This window comes from Trichoderma breve, chromosome 2, assembly GCF_028502605.1.
Source record: "Trichoderma breve strain T069 chromosome 2, whole genome shotgun sequence".
Taxonomy (NCBI): Eukaryota; Fungi; Ascomycota; class Sordariomycetes; order Hypocreales; family Hypocreaceae; genus Trichoderma; species Trichoderma breve.
The window spans coordinates 2,891,236-2,917,176 of record NC_079233.1 but is presented as its reverse complement, the minus strand read 5'-3'; the positions used below and the strand labels follow the sequence as shown (position 1 = coordinate 2,917,176).

Genomic DNA, 25,941 nt, shown 5'->3' with positions numbered 1-25,941 from the left:
CTCGGCATGATTACCTTGCCTAGTAAGATGGTCCAACTTCAGCTACAGTCTATAACTTCCAAAATTGGATGTAGTCTCTATACATGTTCCAAGATGACCAAGGCCAATTGTACATATCATCGGATCCGTAAAAGGGAAAGAAATGTGGTGATCTAGTGTCCTCCGTGTATGGTAGAGTTCGTTTGGTTGTATGGCAAGACTTGAATGTTTCGCACAGGCATGTGCATTATGTCCCAATGGTCGGAAATGCTAGGATTTCCATAGGGACGCAAAGCGGCGAATCGCAAGCTACAACGAAAGATTAGCTCAATCAAGAATCTCGACCAGGCTATCATTGGCTCACGTATAATTGCCTGGCGCGAGATAGCTTCCGTTTGCCAGCTTGCCAAACCACCAGTGCTTAGCATAGCCGCGTGGAACTCTCATCATAGGAAACGAGACTGTTTGATCTTTGTCCATGCGGCTAGGGTCGTAATACCAAAAGGTGTCGGCATCTCGCATGGTAGCTGCCGCGCCAACGTAGCCGGATTCCCCAACAACGGGAGGATAATCCCAATGGATCTCAGTCCAGAACGGGGTGTATATCTGAAGGAATTATTCCTATTAGCAGTTTTATGGCCCAACTTGGGTTGGAAGGTGAATACTGACATCCCAGCGCAGATGGAAGCATGGGTAGTCGAGACGGGCGTTTAACTCGACAAAGTCAAATCGACTCTTGTCGGTATTGAATGACCAACTGTTTGCCATTAACATTAGATGACCTCTCAAAACTTCCGACAGAGTTCACTCACGTCCAGTTAGCACCCCGATCTGAGATGAAGGGCTCTCCCAAGAACATGCTATCAAAAGCCTTTTCGGTATCGTATGCTGCCCCTATTAAGCGCAACGGCGTTAACAATATGCCAATAGATCAGATAGATCAGTTTGGGGACTCAACACACCTCCGTAGGGAATGGAGAGATCATCACCGTTGCTCCCTCTTATCCAAACTTTACCACCATATAGAGGTAGGTAATCATCGTTTATATGTTCAGGAAGACCAAAGGTGAACCTGAATTTAATTAGCCACATATAGCATAAATGTGAAATGACAGGAGGATGTTACTCGACTTGTTCTGTCTCCCCCGGTGCTACCACAACATCACTTGGCAATGAAACTGGGGGCACAATCCGGAGTGGCTCGAGTTTGTAGGCGGTTTTTATGCCATAGTGAGGATCCAGGATTTCTACTCCAGCCTGGGGCTCAAGTTCAAAGGAGTAAACCACGGTTTGGTTCCCCGAGTTTGTCAAGTTTGCAGTCCACGTTGGTCGGAACTGTATGGAATCCGACAGCGAAAAAGGCTCAAATTCCAACTGAGTGTCATAGTCGATTACCTTGATCGCGTTGACAAGACCGGTGCCCACTTGAAAGGGAGGGGCTCTGAATTCGAGATCAGGATCACCAACTGCCCACCCAATACTCACGCCACTGGAAACAATGCGGTTGGAAAGCATTTTTGCGAATCCAGAACCATGCAGCTCACGGCCACCGTGCTTGGCTATGTACAGCGCTGCAATACCTGCGATATATGGTGCGGCCATGGATGTCCCACTCATCGAAATGTAGTCATTGCCTGGTATGGTGCTGAGTATTTCAAAGCCGGGGGCACCGATATCAGGTTTGAGTAGCAACTCATTAGTCGGGCCCCATGATGTGAATAAGGCGGGGATCGGTGCTGCGCTGGGATCGGAGGTGCTGATGTTTGGATTCCCAGTAACGTTGATGGCGGCTACAGACAGGACATTGTGGCCGTTTGCGCCACTGCTCGAGAAGAACGGCCCGGTATTGCCCTCATTACCGGCTGAAATGGTAACTACGACACCTTTTTCTGCAATTCTGTTGGCAACCAAGGCCCAGGGATCATCAGCAAACCCATCAGGTCTGCCGATGCTTGCCGTAATGACATCGGCCTATAGAGGGGTTAGCTGTAGAAGAGGTCCTAGACATGCCTCATAGCTTTACCCCGGCGCCGTATGCGTCACAAAATGCCTGAATGAGCACATCTTCATCCGTGTCCCAGGGATCCTGTAGATAGCTTGTCAGCGGGCCGGGGTTTGTTGGTGGGAGCATCGCAGCACATACGTCGGCAAACACCTTGAACGAAAGAAGTTGAGCATCAGGAGCCACCCCAGTCAGCCTTTGATGGAACAAGTTAGATTAAGCACGATGATACGCTGAGGTTGGCAGATTACCATTCGTTTTCGGCGGCAATAATTCCGGCCACATGAGTTCCATGGCCGTGATGGTCCATGGGGTCTTGATCTGGGTCTTTTGGGTATCGTTTCTCATTGTGAGAGTTCCCTCGACCTTAATGTCAGTCCTCATGTCACTTATTTTGCCAGCCGCCAAGGAGTGAGCTTACAGTTTTTACCAACGAGATCATAACCTCCAGCAAACCTTGCAGCCAGGGCCAAAGCATCCGCCAAGCTGCAGTGGATATTCAGTACAAGGGGCCGGTCTACAACAGAGAAAGACGACTGACCGCTTCATGCGTATAATCAAGGCCAGTGTCAATGATGGCAATGGTAACATCTTTACCTCGAATACCTCGAGCGTGGAGTTGATCAACGCCGGTCCATTGGTGCACAGAGTAATTGTGGTTCTTGGGGTCTGGAGCGGCCTTGACTTGCTGTATGGCAGATGCCATTGGGATAGTTTTCATTGGCCAAACATTGGCCACACCGTGGACAGCGCTGAGAGTGTCGACATTGTTGACTTCAGTTTCGATAACCACCCCATTGAAAAGGTCGCCGCAGTCAAATTGCCTGAAGTAGGTGCTATTCATCGATGATGGCGAGGCAAACTGGCGGGTCATATAGGCAATACTACCCTACACGATGAACCTGTCAATATGGCTGCAGAAAAGGCAGACAAAGCATTGCAACGACATGCCTTTTCGAACTCAACTATATACTTGTTTGTTGCAGCATTGATGTTCTTTGTGGGTTTCTCTGTCGTTCCCTTCTGTTCACTCTTCAGCGAAGCCACGCCTGCAACGAGAATGGCGAGACCCAGGAAATTGAGAGCCCGCATGGCGAGTTATGGCACTTGGCCCAGCAAGACGCAGTTGAGGAGAAGATGGGCTCAAAGAGTTTTTAGTTGCAGAGCCGTCTCTTCAAAATCCCAGTGTGAGGTGTCTCGCAATGTCTTGGTCCGATAAGACAACGGGCGGTTGCTTGTGTTTCAACCAATCTGGGAACTCCAACAAGAGCGATTGACATCAAATAATGTAAAATGGTAAGAAGTTGCAAAAGAACGGTGCAAAATGGAACATGAACAGCATCCCAGAGTTGCTTTTAATTCTCACAATCACTGATCTCGGCATCTCAAGTATAAAAATGAACAAACTTTTCGATTCCCGTCGAGACGGCACGGAAGCTCTTGTCTGCTCCTTCCTCACGGATATCGGCATATTCGCTCTGTCGTCGTCTTTTATTTTATTTTATCTTATCTTAGGGAACTTGCTTCATTTGTTCTAGGAAGTCGTCACGGGAAACATGATAAAGCTCACGGGGTAAGTGCTCTCACGAGAAGCAAAACAGATTTCAGCAGCTGCACTTGCCTGTTGTGAAGTATTTGATGTCATATTCGCTAATCCCCCGTTATGAAGGCGTTGACAAGCTTGGTCCGTTCTTTCCCCCATGTACAACTTCCAAAGCGGATAGCAGATAACGGATACTGGATAGCGGATAGCGGCAAGACGAGTTTGCCTTCGAGAGACTTGACTGACGCAATGCAAGAAGCATCTCACAAGATCGAGTCGCTGCTACACATGACACGATTCATCTGCAACATATTTGGAACCTATTAGAGATGACAGAGCTTGCTGCCCCTGCGAAATACTACAGACTACTGACATCTAATGCTTGATAGCCTGATATGGATCATTGGTCAGCACAATCAAAATGATACCTCCGAATGTTATGAGACAACACCGGTAGTCCTCTGATCTCTCAGCTTCCTCAGCTCCAACAGCCCGGGAACCATCATCTTATTAGTGGCGGTGCCACAAACTGGCCAAGGACAGCTAGCGGTCCCATCGAGAGCTGCTAGTAATGGATGTGAAATAACCTAGGGATTAAAACATGAGGCTACCCGGACAGCTTCGTTTGGCGAAATTTAAGCCTGCGGACCATCGTTTTGGCGACTCCACACCCGTGCGCCATCCACAGTGTTGAGTGCGACGGAAAAGTGGTGCTCAAGCGCACAAATTGACGGAAGACGAGGATCGTTGGGGCATCTGTGTGCTCGGGAGCTTCCGACGACGGTTCGCTAGATGGCATTTCGTACCATTGTTGAGGTGGGCAAACACGAAGGGCCTGCAATCACATTCCAGCCTCTGCCTGTACAAAGCTGGTCCGTATATGGACGGAATACCGCATGGCTTGATGACATACGAGTAATATCGACAGCATCACTCACTGCTTTACCATCTCACTCAATTCGCTGCAGGGACAGGGTGAGGTTCCCATCCTAGCCCTCCCCAAAATCGTCAAGATCGCGCGCCTCGCTTCTGGAATCCACGTGGAAGCTGGTGCTAGGCCACACCCATGCATGTCACCACCGAGACATGACTTGCCCGACACAATAAGGGGAGATTGGGCTGAACATGCTGAATCGAGGCCCGGCCAGGAAAAGAGCGAATCCGCGGCGCTGTCGATTTGCAGCTGCGGGTAGAGAAGAGGAATTGGCAACGGCTAAAATCGACATGAACAGGCTGGGACTACTGTCGACGCAGGGGGAAGATGGATTGCGCTATTCCAGCACTACGAGGCGCCCGCCATGCAGCTTCCAGGCACTACCGCAAGTAGCACGACAGCCACCAGGTACAAGTACGGGAGGATGAAAATGAACCACTGGACGAGACAGGGTTTGTCGCAAATACGAGTACGGCGTGGCTGCTGCAGCTGGACTGTCGTGCATGTTCTGTACGAGCACAAGTGAACTATAACTAAATTTAGGTCTTGATCGAGAGCAGAGACATGGCGGCGAATAAAGGGCGCCGTTTTGTCGCACCGATGAAGGCCAAGCAAGTCGCAAGTTTCGATCGATAACGGAGCTGAGAAAGATAACAATGGATGGAAAACACTAGCAAGCCTGGCGCTCAGCCAATTTCACCAGCCAATGTCGCTTACCCGTATTCAACACTGCTGGTCTCAGGACATTTGCCCGATCCTGGCCAAGCATGGAATGCGAAATCCGGGATGAATAGCTTCGGGGCCGACCTTTATTAGCGCATCCACAGTAGGTAAACTCGAGCAACTCGCCGGACCAACCACCCACAAAGGCGCGATGTGGCCGCGGGCACTTGGGCCAAGATGGAGCCCCTGCGCTAGAGAGCCCGCAATATGGAGCAAGGCGTTTCATCCATCGAGGGCGAGGCCAACCAACAGGGGAAGAATGAGAGAGAGAATGAGAGAGAGAGAGAGAGAGAGAGAGCCAGACTGAGTAAGGGTTTCAGGGCATTCATACAGTCCCCAGCACAGCGCCTGCATCCTTACAGGTATTGCATGATTGCATGGAGGGCCTTGGACTGGGTTTATTTGCTGCCTAGGCCGTTGTAGTTGCAGCAGGCACGTGGATGTGGCATTCATGGATATGGATAGGGTTGATGGGCAGAGCCGAAATGTCGAAGCAATTTGATGACCAAGTCCTGGAAGAGCTGGGGCTGGATCCCAACGCAGGCCGTCGTCTCTCTACAGTATGTTCTCGTCTCTCTCTCTTTTCTTACTACTACTATAATTCTCTCACTCTTCTTTTTTTGCCTCCTCCTTTTCCAATTCCCCTCAAAATGCCCACATCGCACAATATGAATCCATTCTAGTCCTGCACAAGGCATGCATTCGCCCTTACGAGTATCCCCCCGAAGCAGCGCCATACCTCGCTGGGCCACCACCATTGGCACCTTCTCATAGCGACGTGGGGACCCCTGCGGCTCATTCAAGCCCTAGAGACTATGCGCCTTAGCGCTTGCTGGCCTCGAGTACAGCAGGTATTGGTACCGGCCACAACCAGGCCCGCGCTCTCGCTTGCCCGCCAGCTGCCAGCGCTGCGAGGTCCCGATACCTGTCGCTGGTGATCCCCGGCCACTGGTGGCGTGCCGTTGCAGCGTTGCCATGCGCTTCTGGGTCTGCCAGGTACCAGTACGCTCCGGGAGTAGCGGTACCTCCAAGCTCTGTCCTGGTACGGACTACCTCCACCACGGTGTCATCCCCGCTAATGAGCTCGTACCTCATACCTCGTACCTGCTGATCCATATCTTTGCCCCCGGCCCGCCGATTCCAGGATCTTTGCTCAAGACCTTCCACTCTTCTCTCTTCTGCATTCAACTTGAACTTCTTTTCTTCCCATCCTTTTTCTTCTCTATTCCTTATCAAGCAAAACGCCCCTGTAGCTGCAGGTCCCCAACCTCTTGTCACTCTTTACCTCTTCAACGCTACTATAATACAACGGGAATTCCCAAATACGTCCCCTGCCAAACGTACCACTTCCCTTTCTTCCACCTTACATACCTCAAGACCGCTTCACCTCCCATCACCTGATTCTTTACTTGATACGTCCTCGGACCTTGTCTCTGCAAACATACAAACACGGGAGAATCCGCATCTGATCCGAACTCGAACGCCTTTTCCTTACACCAACGTGATACGAGCTCCAAGAGACCACGGAATAACAACAATCTTCGCTTCGGCTACAACCCACAAACCTCTACATCTACCACAAATTTCCACCTTTCTACCACACCGCAAACATGGGCCAGAGTCTCTTTGAGCGTATCCAGGCCAAGCTGGAGCTCTTCCGCCTTGAGCAACGCTACACCCGTCGCCGCAACCGCCGTTCCACCTTCGTGTCCAACGCCGTCTATGTTGATGGCGAGTATGTCTACCAGACTCCCAACAGCACCGGCTCCTCTACAGAGTCCACCACATCCCGCCTGGACGCACTCCACGGCGACCGCGCCTCTCCCACTCCCCGATCTCCCATGCACTCCATGACCCCCGAGCCTACCTCTCCTACTATGGAGGCACTGCCTGAGCGCAAGAAGCTGAACCGCTTCAGCTCAATGCCCGGCTTTGGAGGATCCCGAACGGACCAGCAAAGGACAGTCCAGCGCCGAACCAGCATGATTCGGTAAAATGGCTCCACAGAGAGCACAAACAAAGATTTATACAAACAAAAAAACGGCAAAAGCCAATTTTTCATTTTGGATGGTGTACGGTTTGGATTACAAGACGACGAAAAGCGGAAGATACCACATTGGGTAGCTTTTGGTTACGACCTTCCACGGCAACCCCTACGTACAGAAGTAAACCGCGAGTCGTGTTCTCACGATTATCATTTGTATCTCATCAAAGGCCATACTTTTCACGCTCGTTCGATTCTAGATGCCCTTTCTCTTTTGGCTTCACCATGACGTTTCTTAGGTCTGGACATGACCTGAAAAAGATTCGCTGGCCGCTCCTCACTGCTAGGTTTAAAGCATCTTCTACTTTTTCCTTTTATATTTGATTTTTAGTTTACGGAGCTGGGCGCAGCATATGAACATGCCTGCTATGACTTTTGGGTTGAACATATTATTTCCTCAATACAGTCTCTTGTACATAGATGCCAGAATTATGAGATGAATTTACTCAAAAAAGACATTTGACTTACCTTTGCTTTTGCTACAGACCCAGTTGTTTGAGGCTTATACGGCTCCATCGGGCTCCGTCTAAGTTTGTACGAGTATGCTCACCTGATGGCCTATTTCTGTGAGTATTCCTATTTTAATCCGGCAGTTCCGCCCGCCAGCATGTCCGTATAAGTCAGATCTATAACGGGGTGTTTTCCCCTCATTTATCAGCGGAATATCAGCGACCACAAAAACAGAGCAAAAAAGCCGTAGTAATCATCACCAAATCGCCGCCGGCTTTAGCAATACAATAAGACAGGTTATTCCTGTACCGCCGCGTCATGCGCATTACGTATGTGCCGCTGCCACCTCGTGCATGACACGAGCAAACGCCCATCCAATCCCATAACACAACCTACCTTACCTAGCCAAAACACAAAAGTCAAGTCGCCTCCTCCACCGTTGCCGGAAAGAAGTGGAGTTTTGCTTTGCGTTGTCTTTTGTCTTCTTGTCTGGGGGCCTATCCGACGTAGCCGCCGTGCGGTAGATGAAACTTGGTGGGAAGCCCGCACATGGTTGTCGGAGGTGGTGGTTTTGGTCTGGACCAATGGGAGGTTTCTTTTTTGTGAGGGGCGAGAATTGACAGATGTCTCGCCTTTTTGGAAGAGTCATGGATGTTGTATAAGAGGGAAATAACTGTACTGTATGCATATAACATACGTAGTGTAAATGACTTTCCAGGTGGAGATTTGAGGGTCCATGAATCGAGTTCATGTTCTTTTTCTTCCATGGTTTCCAGGTTTTATGGAGACTGGATTTCTAAGACACATGTAAAAAGTGAGGTGAGACAAGAGAGAAGCCCCATGTCTCACCCGATTTAGGTATTATGGGAGGGGTTAAATTTATTTGTATGAGGGCTGGTCGGTCGTGTGTCTGTTTTCCTTGTTTTGTATTTCTGGTTATCCCGGCGTGGCGATTGGAGGTTTTTTCATGCGTGGAGGCGTCTTGCGTTTGGGGGGAGGCGTAGCAGTTCTGATTGCCCGGATGTCGGAACGAATGTTCTTGGTGCTCATACGAGGTATAGGTACAATGGGTACGAGATCGAATTGGATCGTGGGATTGCTGTTTGGGATTTAGTTTTTGTTCATGACGTCGGTGTGGCTAGTTGATGGTTTTGATTGTGCGGGATATCGTGAGCCTTCCTTTATGCGCTTGTGTAAGGCGGTGTCCACTCGCTGTGATGGCCTCATCTGAGATTGCGACGCATCTACTCTACCTATGCTACCAATTATTGTCACTTGGTATTTACTAAGCAAATAAGCCACAAGTGTTCTTATTACAGTTCACGCCTAGAATTGAATATATAACGAGAAATAGCTAGCGCAAAATCACGGCGCCGCTCAATGCCTCATCATCAGGTATATATATAAGCGAAAACAGAAACACCCTTCTAATATCTAACGAAATGTGAGTCTCACACAGTAATACCGTCCAGTCAGTAAAAACAAAACCAAACCAACGCCAGCCAAATCGCCTGTGGCACACAAAAAGAATGGCGTCACACACTTGAGAAACAGACGATGAGACAGACAAGATGAAACACAAAAAGAGGCCAAGACAGGGTTCATCAGATCGAGGCTGCATGACATTTCATGCAAGGGGTGAAAATCAATTCCATCAATGCTCGCTGCATAATGCGTCTTCAAGCCAATCAATGAACAGCAGCAACATGTGCAGATACACTGTCCCTCTTCTAGCTGTGATCACAACTCCCAACGCCATAGAATGCTCGTGCGACCCCTCGCCCGGGTCGCCTTTCTGGTATCCAAGTGCACGATGGTAACACATGCACAGCCTTTATATAAAAGAAAAACGCCGCCCATGACTTTATGCCCTCGCTGCCAATCCCTCATATGCGCGATCTACGGTTCGCCCACCCAAGCCAGGAATCGTTCGTAGCTGAGATAGATTCTTCATCTCACTGGCGCCCTCGGTGCTCGCCAACTCCAAATAGTCTACCAGGTCTTGAGCCTTTTTCGCGCCGAATCCTACGAGCCCCCGGATCTGCGTCGCATCTCGTGAGTTGACCAAATCGAGAAGTCGTTGAGTACGCGGCGTGTTATCTTCATCGTCCTCTGTAAGAATGGTGTTTGGTTCTCTTCTAGCCTTGAGCTTGATTGCCTTGATCTTTGGCGTGGAAACCTGGCATTCCTCCTCTCCATCTGCCTCGGCGTCATCGCCATCTTCATCGCTGGTAGTCTTGCGTCTCGGCTTGCGTTCCTTTCTCCTCTCCCGTCTCTCGGGGGATGTGCCTCCTGAACTCGCTGAAGTTTCTATACGTGCTTTTAGGCGCTCAATCTTGCCAAGGAGCTTTGGCTGGTTTGGGAAATATGGTAAAGCCATTTCGTAGGCTTTGAGCGCGGCGGCATCATCACCACGTTCCTTGTGGTGCCTTGCTGACAATAGATACCGCAGACCCTCAGATTTGGCGTCTTCCCTCCACTCTTCGTTCTCAATTCGTCTTTCGAGAGCTTCCAGACGTCTTTGGACCGCATCACTCACTTCAGGCGAAGTCTGACTTCGTCGAATGGATTCCTCAGCTGCTTCCCTTGCCGCTAGTATCTCACTAACTTTCTTCTCCACCAAGGCCTCAATTTCTGCTGCTGTCACAGTGAGCGTTTGTTGCGATGCCAGCGGGGGCTTTGAGGGTGCTGGAGGCACTAATGAAGGCCGTGAAGGTTTTGCGACTTGCTGCTGTGGAGTTTGGTGAATGATTGGCCGAGCAAGTTTGCTAGGTCGAGAGGTCGTGTCGTGATGGTCCGACGACCGCTTCAGCGAAGATGACCGAGACTTGGAGGAGGAGCGAGGAGGAGCGGAGCCCAGGGATGGTCGCGCAATAGCTGACGGTTTCGCTTTATCCGTGTATACACTAAAAGCTTTGACGGGCTTGGCCACCTCCGCGGGCTTTGCCGCAGCGTTTCCGCTGGCAGCGATGTGGGTATTTATAGCATTAGCCAGAGGCTTTAATGGCTGCCGAGTGGCTGTAGCCGAGTTCGTCCTAGGAACCTGCTTAAACACGACCTCGTTCTCAATCTCGCGAACCTCAATCCGCTTGGCTCGAGAGCTAACATTCAGACTGCTAAGAGTATCCAAATGATAGTTTCGCAGCGGTGATAGGTTGAGGATCATGACGGTGATGCCATTGTTCTGACCTAATGATAGAATCCGGGTCATCTTGGACTCTCGATATGGTATCCTCTTGGCTCCTTGAGAAATGGCATCAATGCACTGGCTGAGCACAAACAGGCTCTTGTTGATGGCTGCCGACTCCACCATCCGCTCCTTGCCATTGTCTGTCCGTCGATTGTCTTCCGAACCAGCCAGATCGATGGCGGATGCTGTACTTTCGAGAACCATATTACCGGTTGTCTGCGTCAGCTTGACCCGTAGAATGGCGTGACTTCGACTGCTGTGGGCGTTGAGCTTTGTGGCCGCTGTTACGCGGTTGTTGTTGGCCTCGATATACAATGTTTCAAAGTCCTTGAGATCCTCGCAAGCTCGTTCCGTCAAGCCCACTACGACCGTCTTGCCGTTGGCTTCTGCGCGGAGGGGCAGCCCAGTCGCCGTTCGTTTTTCAGGGGGTTCCATCAAGTCATAGACCTTGTCGTTGTAGATTTCATAGTAGGACAGTGCTACGTCTACCGTAGTCTCTCCATCTGTGTCCTTCATAATCTTCTTCCCCCTGCGGAAGATGCTGCTAAGCAACCGGGGAATCACGCCTCGTTCAGCCAGCTTCATCCCTCCCCGCATCGTGTGCGTCTTTCCCGTACCCGTGACACCATACGCGAAGATGGTAACATCGAGGCCCTGAAACAGTGATTTTATATGCGGCGCCACTGTTCAGGTTAACACAGCTAGTCCAGCAAGACGCGTTAGGTGCGGAGAGTGGCGGAGAAGAAAAAGAAATAGTTCCCACCTTCGGAAGTAAAAAGCGTTTCCTGCGTCGTCTCTGAGCCGTAGACGCCATTGAAGGTAAAGGAAAACTCCTCGCTTTCGTTTCGCGGGTTCGGAATCTTGACGATTGTCGCCGGTTTCTCGGGCTCGACGCTGTCGGTGCGAACGATGATGTCCTTCTCCAGCTCCTGAGACAGGAGAGGCCGCAGCCTGGCGACGACGCGAACCGACATTGGCGATCAATTGGGGCTATAGGCGAGGAGGAGAGAGGCAACCGCTGCCGCAGGATGGCGATGGGATCGAGGCTCCTAAATCCTGCTTAGTGAGCATCCGGCGTCCTTGTCGTTGGAGGAGATTAATTAGTAGCAGTAGAGATTAGATTGACCGATTTTTGGCGTGCTGGAGGGCTGGGAGTGCCAAGGGCTGGTACGGGGCTGGTTCGGTACGGGGTACATACCACCTTGTGCTGGGGTATTTTGGCGCTGTGTTACCACGGCAACAAACACGTGCAGCAGGTACCCAGGTACTTTATCGCTTTATCGCACCACACCACAAGCCGGGAAAGACCGCCAGCGATTGCGAGAATTGCCGGGATTTTAGCGTCCGAACGGACTTCAGAAGCTCACCACCAGCTTTTCGACAAGCTCGCGAGAGCTCGACAAACGGCGCAATGAGGGGCCCTTCGCCGCTGCTACGGACAGCGCGTGCATTGCGCAGCCAGCCGGCGAATTACGTCTGCTGGCAATGCCGCGGCATCCAGATCAGTGCAACTCCGAGCACGACAGCCGGGGGAGATGCTTTTGGCGCAATTGAAAACCTGAGGGATACGGCTGGTATGGATGACTTCGCTGCTAACATGATGCTATGATGCTATGATGGTGTGATGGTGCTTGTGCTGACGGACTGTGGACTCCCAGATGCCCGATTCGAAGTCATTGGCTCTCCGTATTCGCTGCTCTCGGTATCGCTTTCGGCTTCACAGAGGCTTTATACACGACGTGGGACGCTGGTCGCAGTGGCGGGGAACCCAGACAATGTGAGAGCGCTGATGATGCGATGGCAGCAATGGAGCCGAAATATTAATGTTTAATGGTTTCGCAGGCACAATCGACTCTGTCACTACTAAATCCCCTTTCGCGAGCACCGTTTGGGGTCCCGTTCATCTATCAGCGCATATCTGCCACTTCGCCGATTACCGCCTTGATCACGACCAAATCCCCCACCACGACCTTTACCATCTTGCACCTGGACGGAACGACCGATTGGATGGTGATCCAGCGCAATGCCCTGCTGGCTTGGACAGGCCACACTCTTTCCCTCTCATCACGGATCCAGAGACGACTCTCGGTGGCGCATTGGGGTAGCACATTTGTGACTGGTCGTGGGTTGGCAGCTCTATCGGCACCAGGACAGATTTATCAACTACATCTCTCTGAGGGTGAAGAATTCGTCGCACACCCCGGCAGTGTTGTCGCATATTCCGTCACAAAGCACCAGCCTTTGCCGTTCAGATTCAAGAGCGCTAGTCTACGATTCCAGATTCCATCCCTTACTTCCTGGATTCCGGAAACAGAGTTTATGAAGAAGGCACGGGATTCGCAAGTCTACAAATTCCTTGCCCGTACTTTCTACAGTCTCCGAACAATGACCCGGCGGACAATCTGGGGCGACCGACTGTTCTTGCATTTCAAGGGGCCGAGCACTATTCTCATGTCAAGCCGGGGCGTGCGCGTTGTCGATAGCCTCACCAATGAACAGGTCAATGAGATTGCTGATTCGCAGGCCGGTACATTGGCATCTGCCTTGGAATTCGCTAGTAAGCCTCAGGGTACTCTGACTACAAAGGCGGCCGACGAGAATGCTTCTGGGATTCGCGTGGAGCCAACAAACAAGGATGGAAAAGTAACGTTTGAGGATAAGAAAGACTTGAAGGAATTTGTTCGATGAACATTGAGAGGCCAAAAAAGGGACGGTGGTTAAAAAAATCGCTTGCGGAGCAAGCCTGTATGTTGTATACTATTATGAGATCATTACGCTGATTATCAATCGGCGTATCCAGTGCACTAGAATCTTGTCTGCGAGACGCAGGATTTGAATCTTTTCGTGGAACTCTGAGCGTGGCAATGCAGACCTAGGTGTGATCAATGCGGTGTGTGGGAGGGTATGTCCAACAATTTCCTCCGAGCACGAAGCCGAACGGCATATTGCACAGGTCCGCTGAGGAAAGGAGAAACAAGTAAAATCTCTGATTGGCACTGACTTTGAAGGGGCCTAATACGTTCTTAAGATTGGCACCAAGCGTTTTGCAGGAGAGGTTTGGGAGGATTAGCATGACCCCGGCGTGGGTCTGCTGCATTCCTTCGTACACGTACTCGGCCCTCGTCTATTTCGCTTCCCACTCGGTCCTATCAATCTACTCAATCAAACTGCCTAATTTTCAAGCATAGACGCCGTTACAGGGCTAACAATCGGTCCCGCTTACTACGGTATGCATATGATCTGCGAATTACAGTGGTAGCTTCTCGCCGAGGCTAGCTCCGACTAACACGGGGATTTCGCGAAATGCCCGAATAAGGCACAGTTTGCTGAAAGAGGCAATCCCTGATCTGGATACACACTAATACACGATGGTGATTTGCGCTATGTCTTTGAATCTTTTATAATTGAATAATATAAGATATAAGAGACCGCTTGTTTGTACAAGATCAATTAGGGCTCGACAAAAAGAACCCCGAATCGTGCGGGATCATCTTTCTTTTACCTGTTATACCGTCCAAGTTGCCATCTGGTCTGTCAGCGACTCATTTTCTTGAATCTCTATTCTATATTCTTCTTTTAATGACCAGATACCCCGTTTCATTCTGCTTTACAAAAACAGTCTTTCGCTCGACCTACAATTGAACTTCTACCTACGATGCTCGCTTCTACTTCCTCCCCAACCGATACGGCCGAAACCAACAAGAAGATGGAGTTTAAAGAAGACCCTGACTCTCGCTCCCACAAAGGTTCAAACACCGAAGGTTCTGGCACTGGAGAGCAGATTGTCCTTGCCAACTTGGATCTGGAGGCTGCCCCCAAACCTCCTCCTCCCAGCGACTTTCCTGAAGGCGGATTAGAGGCTTGGCTGGTCGTCCTTGGTGGATGGTGCGCTCTCTTTTGCACTTTTGGGCTGATTAATTGCGTGGGAGTATTCGAAGAGTATTACGTCTCCGACCCATTGAAGGAATACTCTTCTTCTGTTGTGAGCTGGATTCTTTCAGTGCTGATATTCTTGATGATCTTTTGCGGGGCGATAGTAAGTGACACTCCGACTTCTGCGAACAACAAGAAGAAATTTGGGAAATATTTATGCATTGCGGTGCTGACTGCTATAGTTTGGCCTTATTTTCGACAACTATGGACCACGATGGCTCCTCTGGGGAGGCTCCGTTACTTACATCTTCGGCCTTATGATGACCTCACTCTCCAAAGAGTACTACCAATTCTTCCTCGCCCAGGCGATTGTCTCTGCCATTGGATCTAGCGCCGTCTTCAATGCCTGCATGTCCTCCATCGTCAGTTGGTTTCTTAGAAGACGCGCTGCCGCTTACGGTGTCATGGTTTCGGGCTCATCTGTTGGCGGCGTCGTCTTGCCAATCATGATGAATAAACTGATTATAAAGATCGGATTTCCGTGGATGATGCGTACACTTGGCTTCATGTTTATGTTGCTGCTGGGTATTGCGTGTTTGACAGTCAAGTCGAGATTGCCACCGCGCCCACGCCGATTCGTCCTCAGAGAGTACGCGAAGCACCTCAAGGATATCCGATTGGTAACCACCACTGCCGCATCATTCTTCTTCTATATGGGAATGTTTTTGCCCTTCAACTATGTTATTCTTCAAGCTCAAAATGCCGGCTTCTCTCCGAAGTTGGTCCCATATCTGATACCAATCCTCAATGCCATGAGTATCTTTGGGCGAATTCTCCCAGGCGTTGTAGCCGACAAGATGGGCAGGTTCAATGTGATGATCATCATCACCTTCATCTCTGCTATTTCCTGTCTCGCTATCTGGATTCCTGTCAAGAGTGTTGCTGGCATCATCGTTTTCGTCATCATATTCGGCTTCTCCTCTGGAGGTGTCATCTCTCTTGGGCCAACGCTTGTAGCTCAAATTTCCGACATTAGGCACATTGGCACTCGAGTCGGCGTAGCGTTTTCGATTCAAGCCATCGGGGCACTGATTGGAAGTCCCATTGGAGGCGCGATTGTGTCATCGCAACATGGCGACTATCTCGGCCTGCAGTTGTTTTGTGGCTTGTCTATGATGATGGGATGCTTTATTTTCATTTGGGCGCGATTTACACTTGTTGGCTTCAAATGGACCAAGGTTTGAGGGGATGGTACGGATGTGTCAGTGCATATGGTATGATGCTGATTAGTCTTGCACATGGTTGCAAAATACCTGATATATATCACCAAGATGGGCAATGAAATTTAAAACGCAATATGCCCCTCACTTTTGGTCATCAGGGCTCGTGATATCATGCTTAGATTTATAATAACCATGTTTTTGCTCATCCTCATTGGTAGCCTGATTTTCCATGTTGTTGGTTCAATCAAGTTGTTGGTGTGCCCATGTCACGACCCCCACCCCCTTCGCATGTAAATCTGCTGCGAGGCTAACTCATAGGCATACCGCAGGCATTCATGAACGCGTACTTGTATAGCCGTAAGTTGCCAACGGAAACGCCAATTTCTCCATCTTTTCATCAAAGAAATAAGTTCATATTTTGTCAATAATTTACTAAACTAGTTTCGATGAATCCTCTCCTGCTTGGTTCTGATATTGCGGCCTTGAATAGCGCCGTTGCAGCCGCTATATCAACCACTTTCAAGTATGCATCCAGCGTTACCCACGCCAAAAAGGAGCAGAAAGAATTCTTGGACGAGCTCTGTGCTCTAAAAATACCGCTGGATAAACTCCTAAGCGCCATATCCAACACCAATGGCTCATCACCAGATTGCTCCGATGTAGCCAAGGCGCTCGGCCCCCAGTTGAGCCGCTGTAAAATGGATGCAGAAAAATGGCAGCGCATGATTGAAAGGAACATTGATTCAAAAAAGGGAAAAATTATCTGGCCTTTTCGGAAACCAGAACTGGAGAAAATGATTCAGAAATTAAAGGAGTATCAAGTAGTGTTTAACAATGCGCTTGCAATCGATATGTGGTAGGGACTGACTTCGAAGCCAAGATATAATTTATTTCGTCTATTAATGTTTTGTTAACTTGATTTCAGGAATTCAATGGCTCTCATTTACTCTAAAGTCAGCACTTTATCAGAGATTCAAGAAAAACACCATCGAGGTAAAATATAAGCCTTGACATCTCGGCTAGAGTGACATGCTGACCTTGATTTAGATGAGAAAAGCAACAAGGTTATTGACTGGCTAGCAAAGTGTAGTGGCGACTATCAAGCAAAAAATGACCAAATAAAGGAGACCATGGTGCCAGATACCGGTTTTTGGTTCTTGCGGTTGCCAGAATTACAAGGATTTATGCAGCACGGAAACGATGAGTATCGCTTGCTCTGGTGTCATGGACTTCCTGGAGCGGGCAAAAGTCATCTTGCGTAAGTAAATTCCACTGCAGTCGCTTTATGCTCATATTTAATTAACACTCTCATTAGGTGCCGTATGATTGAAACCCTTGAGGAAACATTTAAGAATGACCCAAGTAGCGCTGTCCTCTATTGGTATTTCGACTACCGCTATCCCCAAGAGCGTACTTTGATCCTTTCAAGTTTTCTGATGCAGCTCATTGGTCAAATTCAAACACTCCCTACTACCATTGTGGAGTTATATGAAAACAAAGGCAAGGGCAGAGGCAACGACACCGGCCCCGACACATCTGTTCTTATGCGCGAGATTGACGCCCTTCTAAGGAAGTTTAAGCAATCGTTTGTTGTACTTGATGCGATGGATGAATGCATTGAAAGCTTCCAAAATGAAGCTTTGGAGATAGTCAACCATCTCCAAAACATCGGAGCTCGGATATTGATCACCAGCCGGCAAACCGATCCCGAAAAAACATTCTCTGGATGGATACCTGTCGAGATAAAGGCCCATACCGAAGACATAAGGCTCCTCATTGACGACAATTTAGCGAGGGGTCGCTATAAAGTTATGCAAAATAATGAACTTAAAGAAGAGGTGATTGAAACTATCGTCTCCAAAGCTGATGGCATGTGCGTGGTACTCCTCAACATGAAGACCTTATCCCAGAAACTTATATTCATGAGGCTAACTAGTTGTAGGTTCCTATGGGCATCGTTTCAGCTAAAAGAAGTATTGAAACGTCTGACGCCGACCAGAATTCGCGCAGTGTTACAAAACTTGCCAGAAACTATTTCCGAATACTTTGGTGGCATCATGTCCCGTATTGCTGATAACGATTTTGCATTGCGCACACTGTTGTGGCTTGTGTATACGAAAGAACAACTAAACTTTGACGCTTTATCCCATGGACTGTCTGTCGAGCTTGGAGAGGGAATGTTGAATGACATTGACAGAGACAACATACCAGATATTGAAGACTTGGTCGATGTGTGCTGTGGTTTAATCGTGAGCGATGGTGAAAACAATCTTCAACTAGCTCATTTTTCGATTCAAGAGTATCTGAAGAGCAACCCTCAAGTATTCGGGTCTGCTATAGACCCGGACCTGTACATTGCAAGAGTTTGTCTGAGGTACCTATCAATGGACGTTTTCGAAACGAAATGTGCATATGGAGACAAAACATTCGGAGATCGAATACGAAATTATCCGTTGCTTCAGTATGCTGCAAAAAGATGGCGTTGGCACGTTCCTTATGAAATTAAATCTGCTGAGGCCGAGATGGAGATTCTCGAGAGCGAAATTCTATTCCTATATTCCGATGAAGGGTTATTTCAGAATTACATCAACGCCTATGACCCTTGGATCACGAGACAAACACTTCTGCCTGGGATGGTGGAACCGTATTTTTATGAGGTTCGTGGATCTCGACTTTACAATGCTGTCGAATTACAACTTCGTGGAGTTCTTTGCCACCTGCTCAAAGAGAACGAATTTCGATCTCTGGGGGGAAATGAAAGAGCCACGCTGCTTATGCGAGCGGTAAGAGACAATAAGAAAGACCTCGTTGATATTCTGCTAAAAGCCGGAATCGTCCCCTCCATTAAAGGCTACGACCCTGAAGCTTCCGAATGGAACATCTTCAGACATGCTACTAATGGTCCCTCAAGGCGGCAAGATTCAACAGACTCACTTCGAAAGGACAAAGTATTCTACAAGGAGCTATATCCATCTACATTGACCATTATTATGGGCTATCGAGATATTTTTGAGATGCTAATAGACAAGGATAATCTCGATGTTATTGGCGATATTCTTACAAGGGCAGTTGAAGATGAGGATAATGGTCACAGGATAGTGGCGAATATGCTACGAGAATATCCCGTAATTGATCACAAGCATCCTATCTATGTTGGAATAATGAAAAAGAAAGGTTGGGAGCTATATTTCCCCAAAAGGGAAATGCATCTGGAACAGGAGAGGGAAATACTTCTGGCCAAGAAAAGGAGAATGCTTCAAGTCCTTCTCGACGCTCGACCACAACTTGACAATACAGATGGCCTTCTCGATAAGCTATTACCCTATGTCATTTCTTACCTTCCAGAAAACTACGTAACGACGTTTTTGAACAAAGGAGCAGGTCGAGACGCAGGCGAGGATTCGTCTATGGCTTTATTGGAAGCAATCAATCAGAAGGATGAGCAACTTGTCATCTCACTCGTGGATAGAGGTGCCAAAGTGTGCGCCAGGGTGTTTCAAAAAGCTGTTTGGAATCGAATGAACCATTTGGTTACATACATGCTGGACAAGGGATACGACGCCAGTGCGAAAAACAAGGATGTTTCGGTTACCACAGCCATTTGTAAGCGGCACATCGACACACTGCAGCTGCTGTTGAGTCGCGGCGCCAACGTCGAGAGTATTGGCGAATATGAGGATAGGACCGCCCTTCATATTGCTGTTAGGGAAGATGCTACTGTCACAAGGATATTACTAGAGAATGGAGCAAACCCGAATGCTCACAGCGTGAGATCTGGCACGCCGCTTGCTATTGCCTCTTTTTACGACAATGAACCCGTCATCGAGCTGCTGATCAAATACAAAGCTGATATAAACTGTGTCGGGGTTCCAAAATATGGAAGCGCTCTCTGTGCGGCCGCGTCTAATTGCTCACTTCGAGCCTGTCGGCTTCTTCTAGACAACGACGCAGATCCAAACCGCATAGAAGCGCTACCACTTTTAGCGGCTATTGGGCCCAGAGACAATATTTCGGTAATCAAGATGCTTTTAGATAGAGGGGCAGATCCGATGAGGAAAAACTACAAGCAAGAGTATCCTTTGGAAGAGGCTGTTTATCACGGGCGTGATGACATTGTGCAATTATTCTTAGAGTACGGGGCTACTCTTGATGCACGTGGGAGGAGAGGAAGCATTCTACATGCAGCCGCTGCCAGCAAGAAGGAGGGCATGGTCCAGATCATGCTTGATTTAGGAGCCAAAGTGAAAGAATACCCCGATAAATTTGGCAGTATCTTACAATGGGCTCGCCCAGAGGACTATCGGCTGCTCATTGAGAATGGCGTCAAAACGAATCCTCCTATATCTGGGCATAGGTATGGGACCACTATACAAGCAGCAATTTCTAGGATTACCGATTCCTCGGCCGATCAAATGAAAATACAGGAGAAAATCGCCGAAGCCATCGGTTTCTTAGTGGAAGAAACTGGAGACGATATCAATACAACAGGCGGCTTTTATGGCAGTGCCTTACAGGCAGCATCATCCAAGGGATATGTACATCTCGTCGAAATGCTTCTTAGAAATGGCGCATTGATAAATGCGAAAGGCGGTCGCTGTGGGACTGCCCTCCAAGCAGCTTCGTATCATGGTCACGTCTCTGTGGTGTACTGGCTGCTCGAAAATGGCGCCGATGTAAACCAGATGGGCGGTTTATACGGCACTGCATTGCAAGCAGCTGCTTTTAATGGCCATGAGGACGTGGCTGAGCTTCTGCTCGAACGTGGAGCAGACATAAACTTAGAAGGGGGAAAGTACAATACTGCATTAGACGCAGCAAAGCAGAGGAAGCTTCTTTGCCAAAGAGTGAGAAAGCTTCTCTTGAGCCGTGGAGCTGTGGATCACGGCCTGGAGTATACATATAACTCGGCCGATGATAGCGACAATTACGACAGAAGTAGCGATAGATTTAACTCCGACGAAGACGAGGAAGAGTCAGTATAAACTGAAGAGGGTCGAGATTTCTTTAAGATATGTAACCTGATATGCTATGATAGTTACAACTTATCCTCTTTAACATCTTTCGTCAATGCTGTGAATCCTTGATTTTGCGGCTACCAACGGCTACTCCTCCGAGTGAGTACTGCTGCAAAAGGCGTGCCTGAGAAGGAAATGCTCAATAATATAGAGAGGCAATTTAACGGCTGGTCTAAGACTTGTTGAACAAACTTATGATCAAGAATTTTACAAAAAGTAGCATGCTGTTTAGGAGTGAAAAACTTAGATGTTAAGCCCTTCGCTTTCAATTCCTTCAGAGGATGAATGGTTCTTACCACCTGCGGTTTTCTATAGCTGCTTGGAGGGATCAGTGAAGCATATGCAACGGGTCAACTTCTTCAAAGCACTCGATCCTCCATTTCACTAGAGTAATTCCATATCTCATGATTTGGGGACGTTGACTTAGAGAAAATTCGGGTGTTTTCTTTTCGTATGCCTAACTAAACGATCGCGACGAATACCATCAAATTCAAGCGGACAAAACTTGCACGATATTTTCGAAACATCAAGTCCCAATCTTTCAGCCTCTTTTCGGTGATTCGATACCATGTGACGATCCAAATCTCTTTTCTGCGCATGGCCTAATCCACATATATGGCACTTCTCCGGCTTGGTCACTTTTCTTTCATCTCTCCTGTACAACAAGAAAATATATTAGCCTTGAATACCCGTACCGAATTCTAGTTCACTCACTTTAGCATCTGTGAATCTTTTCGTTTACGTCTTCTTGGTTTTTGGACATTGGTAGGGTTCCTTGGGGGATTCATCAGAGTTATTGGCATGTACCGACCAAAACTCTCTGGTTGACCTTCATTATGGGAGGACATTTCTGGTAACTGGCAGTTCAAGACAGTCGGAGGGGACAACGAGAGAAATTTGTCTGTTGGTGAAAGAGTTGTATTGCCAGAACTCCAGGTGCTTGGACTTGTCGCAGTGTCTAATGCCGTATGATCCTCACCAACGAGCTCGAAAGTCGGGTCAATTGCCTCGTATTGAAAAGTATTGCTTGTTGGTAGAAACTGATTAAAGTCGAATTGTAGTGAAGATATGTCATTGCCGTGACCCATACCCTCTTCAGTATCCGGAAAATTCGGCATTAAACTGTTGTGGCTTCCAGCGGCCGCCAGCAGCTCAACCATGGAGCTGTCTCCGAAGAAAGTTGAATCCATAAGAAGATCCCAGTCGATATTGTGGTCCAAAAAGGACATGAAATCTGGATTTTGGCGTGAAGCCCAGTCCATGATTGGCACTGAGCTTCTGCTTTGTTTATTGCAGCGTTGAATAAGTAGTTTTGGTTTGCGAATATCTATAAATTTTCGACTCTTTTCAGAGAACGATAATTGGACACCTTTTAATGACGTTATCCGGGTCCGGCAATCTGGCTTTCTGAAACTGGTCAATATTTCTTCGGAATCTAGTATTAGATATCTCGAGAACAACATACCATATTTGAAAGCTTCAAAAGAGTCATTGCGAAGATAACAATCTGACCATATGACTGAGACGATGTTTCCTAGCATACGACGCAATTTCGCATTATTAGTTGATTTGGGGGAAGGGCAATCTGTCGCCGATGATTGGCAACGCCACTGCCTTCAAATGAACTATAATCTCGTTTACTGAGTCGTATGCCAGACCCCATGCCGAAAATCATTGGTTCTTGAATCAAAATCTTGCTGTTAGCAAATTATCCGTCAAAACCCAAGTCCCATAATTGGAATACATACCAGTTGCCACTTCGATACTATCGAGATATAAATAACAGGACCTTGCGAATAACAAGGCCCCGTGTAAGAAGCCAAGGGTAGTACCACATGGCCCAGGTACCGATGTGGTAGCTGGGCCATGTGGTACTACCTCTGGCGGTATGAAAGCTAAGGGTGCTGTAAAAAGCAAAAAAAGGTGGAAACAGGATGAGGAGAAATTCCAGAGAGTGTTCGGAGGTCGCTTGGGCAAGTCGGGGTATTTAACGTTGTCGATGGTCTCAGGCGGGGGTTATTTTCCGCCTTGTGCAATTCCTTTGGGCTAGCGACATCAAATGCTTGGGCTGTTGTTAAGAGCTGATTCGCGAAAGCTCGGGGGCCTTTGCATAAGGTAAGGTAGGGGAGGGTGGTACAGAATATGCTGGGTGAGACAATCGCCAACACATGATTGGTGGCCTCGGAGGCCGTTGCATTAACAATTGGGGTTTGCCAATGGAAATCCAGAATACGACCCACCACTTCAGTCATATGAGGCTTGTACGATATAAATGAGATGCGATTCGTACATTATGCGTTGGCCTCCCAAAATGATTTACATATACCTATATATCTATATATTACCTATATATATATATATATATATATATATATATAAAGCCTAGATCCTTGTTGAGCGACTGACTTCATCTCCCTATCCACCCTCTCTCCCAAATTGCTCGTTTTGTTTCTGTCTTCATATCTTGTCATCGTTGGCTCCCATATTTCATACAAATCTACCGCGATGTCTTTCACTAATACGGAATATCAACATTTTATTCCCCAATTCATCTTGAAGAATTACTCTTACCCATTCCAATGTCCAAAGGCCGAGCACAAAGGAAGAAAAAAATGCAAATGCAAGCATGAAAAGGACAAGTTCCCCGGCGACCTCGTCGTCAACTGTGTGGACCTGACTCCTCCTCGTTTTCGATTGGAAACTTATCCGCGAAAGCGCATATTTGGAGCCCCCAATATGTACAACGATCCAGCCAAAACTGCATCGCATGAACAACGCCGCATCGAAACAATGTTTGGCAAAATGGAGTCACAAGCGAGCACTATATTTCGCCGCATTGTCAAAAACCATGAAGCCGGTGACGCAGCTGTGACCCTGACAAGAATTGAGAGAGATTTGCTCCGCAAGTTTCTATTTCTATTGAAGTATCGCGGCTCTGGGTTTCACCAACGCTTCTATCATGATAAGCCTGAGGACTACTGTTCCAAGGATCGAGAGCTACTTCTTGAATATATGAAGGAGCACCACTTCTCCACACCGAGGGATGTGTGGTATCACAATCTGGAAACAATCATGAACTTGGAAATGGACCCTGAACGCAAATGGACCGACGAACTCCCATGCAAAATGTTTTCTGACGACGCGTATTGGTTTATTATGCATTGCGAAACATATTATATGGCCATATGTACCCCTTCAGAGGTCACAGATGAGTTTATCCTGACAGATAATTGTTACAACGTTTTTGAAGGTCCTAGTACTTTCCGCAGGGATGTCACAGGCAAGATGATAGGCGGTTATCATGCCGGATATCACGAATTTGCACCCATATCACCGCGTCTGATAATCGTCTTACGGTGTCTTGCACTACCAAATCCTGAGGAAGACTACAATTGGGAAATTAGCCAGGCGCGTAATGATGCCCTCTGGTCATCGTTCCAGCGTGTTTACGGTGAGGACACGAAATCAATGCTGGAAGATCTGCCAATAAAGAAGTGCAGGAATAATTACTCTGAAATTATTAATGGAGAGGCTCATGCTGTTGCGGGATATGATGGGAAATTTCGGCCAACAGATAAGTTTCACTTTACATATCATCCCATCAAAAGTGGCCATGTGAACACCATAAACAACATTTTTTTGGATAATGCAGGCGGATTCAGCACAATAGCTTACCGAAACAAAGAAAACATCAAACAAATACTGGAGTCCTATGTGAGTGGACCATGCGACTCATTCAAGATTGTGGGCGGCGATGATCCGGACAGTCGATACTCGTTTCTGCGAGGGTTAGAGACTCTTGCCAAGCACCTAGGTTCGCAAAACTCCCTTGTATGGAGAACTATGAAAATGGTTCCGACGATTTCTAGGAGGCAATCAACGGATAAGCCACTAGAATTTCGAAGAGTGATGCAGAGATTGCAGAATGGCCTTTCGCGTGATGATCCAGTGGCTATCTTTTTTGACCTATACATGAAGCTTGGTAAGTAGAAGCCTCGAAATTGAGAGATATAATTGTAAACTATTGATGCTGATTACTTGTTGTCCAGGTGGGAAAGCACTATTTGATCGAGACGTGCCCCAGGCCGGGAAAATGGTTTATTTCCAAAGTGTGATCGAATCACTGAGTGTTGGTTGCAGTGAAATGATCCAAATGCGAAATAGGTCAATCATCTGCACTATGTTTATGGCCTCGTATTGCTCACGATACTGGCTTTATCTGAAATTGCTTAGGAAAGAGCAATTCGGATATCGTGATGAAACACAAGATGAGATTGACCTTCTCGTGACTGAGGAAGTAAGAGAAGGTCCAGAAGATATATTTGCTCAGAGTAAGCATCTTATTACTGGCCCAAATACTTCAATCCGCGGACGTTGAGCTATACTGACTAGTATAGGCTCTCAGCTCTATACTGAGAATACGTTAAATAAATTGATGCAGACCACGGTACTTAACGACATTGTAACTCGAAAATATATGATAGAAAGCCTGTGGGAACATGCCTTCAGGACTAAATATATCGTCTCTCATGCGCTATTTCATTCCGTTATCTTCATCCGTCCAGGTAGGAATATAAATCCAAAGTACAGAGCAACATCACATAGATTCTAACCACTGCGGCAGGCAAAATTCGAGACTGCGGTATGTTGACCCTACCCTGCACAATATTCTCTGCCATATCATGCTAATACGGTAACGCTATCCAGGTATTCCAGAGGTTGAGCTGTTGGCTCAGCAAGAGGAGGAAAGCCTCCGCACGGAAGGTACACGCGGTGGGCTATTCCATCTTCCTTTTGCTTCCGAGGAAGAACAATTGGAGTTGATGGTGAGAGTTCATGTGAGATCAAATTTTCAAGTGGCTATGGGAGGGAAGGCTGAAGATGGTTTATTGCGAGAACTGGAGGACGTATTTTTTAGATTGACCTTTCCAACTCCGCCTTTGGGTTAAAGTTTTCAAGGAGCTG

General features: G+C 47.9%; 7 protein-coding genes across 7 annotated transcripts; 4 read left to right on the top strand and 3 right to left on the bottom strand.

Moving 5' to 3' along the window:
* Positions 1-152: 152 nt before the first annotated feature.
* Positions 153-3,073, bottom strand: T069G_03108 (subtilase family domain-containing protein; the record flags this gene model as incomplete). The annotated part of the gene is made up of 13 exons (XM_056170318.1): positions 153-288; positions 344-585; positions 649-736; positions 792-873; positions 942-1,051; positions 1,106-1,950; positions 2,003-2,065; positions 2,123-2,177; positions 2,233-2,347; positions 2,412-2,467; positions 2,523-2,650; positions 2,712-2,870; positions 2,933-3,073. 13 exons carry the CDS (start codon positions 3,071-3,073, stop codon positions 153-155), a joined length of 2,220 nt encoding a protein of 739 aa, XP_056031210.1.
* A 3,718-nt stretch (positions 3,074-6,791) lies between these two features.
* On the top strand, positions 6,792-7,175 carry T069G_03107 (uncharacterized protein; the record flags this gene model as incomplete). The annotated part of the gene is made up of 1 exon (XM_056170317.1): positions 6,792-7,175. One exon carries the CDS (start codon positions 6,792-6,794, stop codon positions 7,173-7,175), a length of 384 nt encoding a protein of 127 aa, XP_056031209.1.
* Positions 7,176-9,539: 2,364 nt separating this feature from the next.
* T069G_03106 (kinesin motor domain-containing protein) lies at positions 9,540-11,839 on the bottom strand (the record flags this gene model as incomplete). Its single annotated transcript, XM_056170316.1, has 4 exons — positions 9,540-10,682; positions 10,755-11,121; positions 11,179-11,548; positions 11,629-11,839. The coding sequence occupies 4 exons, from the start codon at positions 11,837-11,839 to the stop codon at positions 9,540-9,542; spliced, it is 2,091 nt and encodes a 696-aa protein (XP_056031208.1).
* Positions 11,840-12,276: 437 nt separating this feature from the next.
* T069G_03105 (mitochondrial biogenesis AIM24 domain-containing protein) lies at positions 12,277-13,553 on the top strand (the record flags this gene model as incomplete). The annotated part of the gene is made up of 3 exons (XM_056170315.1): positions 12,277-12,439; positions 12,524-12,642; positions 12,708-13,553. 3 exons carry the CDS (start codon positions 12,277-12,279, stop codon positions 13,551-13,553), a joined length of 1,128 nt encoding a protein of 375 aa, XP_056031207.1.
* Positions 13,554-14,520: 967 nt separating this feature from the next.
* Positions 14,521-20,943, top strand: T069G_03104 (ankyrin repeats (3 copies) domain-containing protein; the record flags this gene model as incomplete). Its single annotated transcript, XM_056170314.1, has 10 exons — positions 14,521-14,901; positions 14,981-15,976; positions 16,291-16,318; positions 16,403-16,817; positions 16,887-16,954; positions 17,009-17,219; positions 17,277-17,834; positions 17,904-19,852; positions 19,946-20,753; positions 20,805-20,943. 10 exons carry the CDS (start codon positions 14,521-14,523, stop codon positions 20,941-20,943), a joined length of 5,553 nt encoding a protein of 1,850 aa, XP_056031206.1.
* Positions 20,944-21,686: 743 nt separating this feature from the next.
* T069G_03103 (uncharacterized protein) lies at positions 21,687-22,238 on the bottom strand (the record flags this gene model as incomplete). Its single annotated transcript, XM_056170313.1, has 1 exon — positions 21,687-22,238. One exon carries the CDS (start codon positions 22,236-22,238, stop codon positions 21,687-21,689), a length of 552 nt encoding a protein of 183 aa, XP_056031205.1.
* A 1,474-nt stretch (positions 22,239-23,712) lies between these two features.
* T069G_03102 (uncharacterized protein) lies at positions 23,713-25,925 on the top strand (the record flags this gene model as incomplete). The annotated part of the gene is made up of 6 exons (XM_056170312.1): positions 23,713-24,958; positions 25,026-25,140; positions 25,210-25,307; positions 25,374-25,541; positions 25,601-25,618; positions 25,684-25,925. 6 exons carry the CDS (start codon positions 23,713-23,715, stop codon positions 25,923-25,925), a joined length of 1,887 nt encoding a protein of 628 aa, XP_056031204.1.
* Positions 25,926-25,941: the final 16 nt, after the last annotated feature.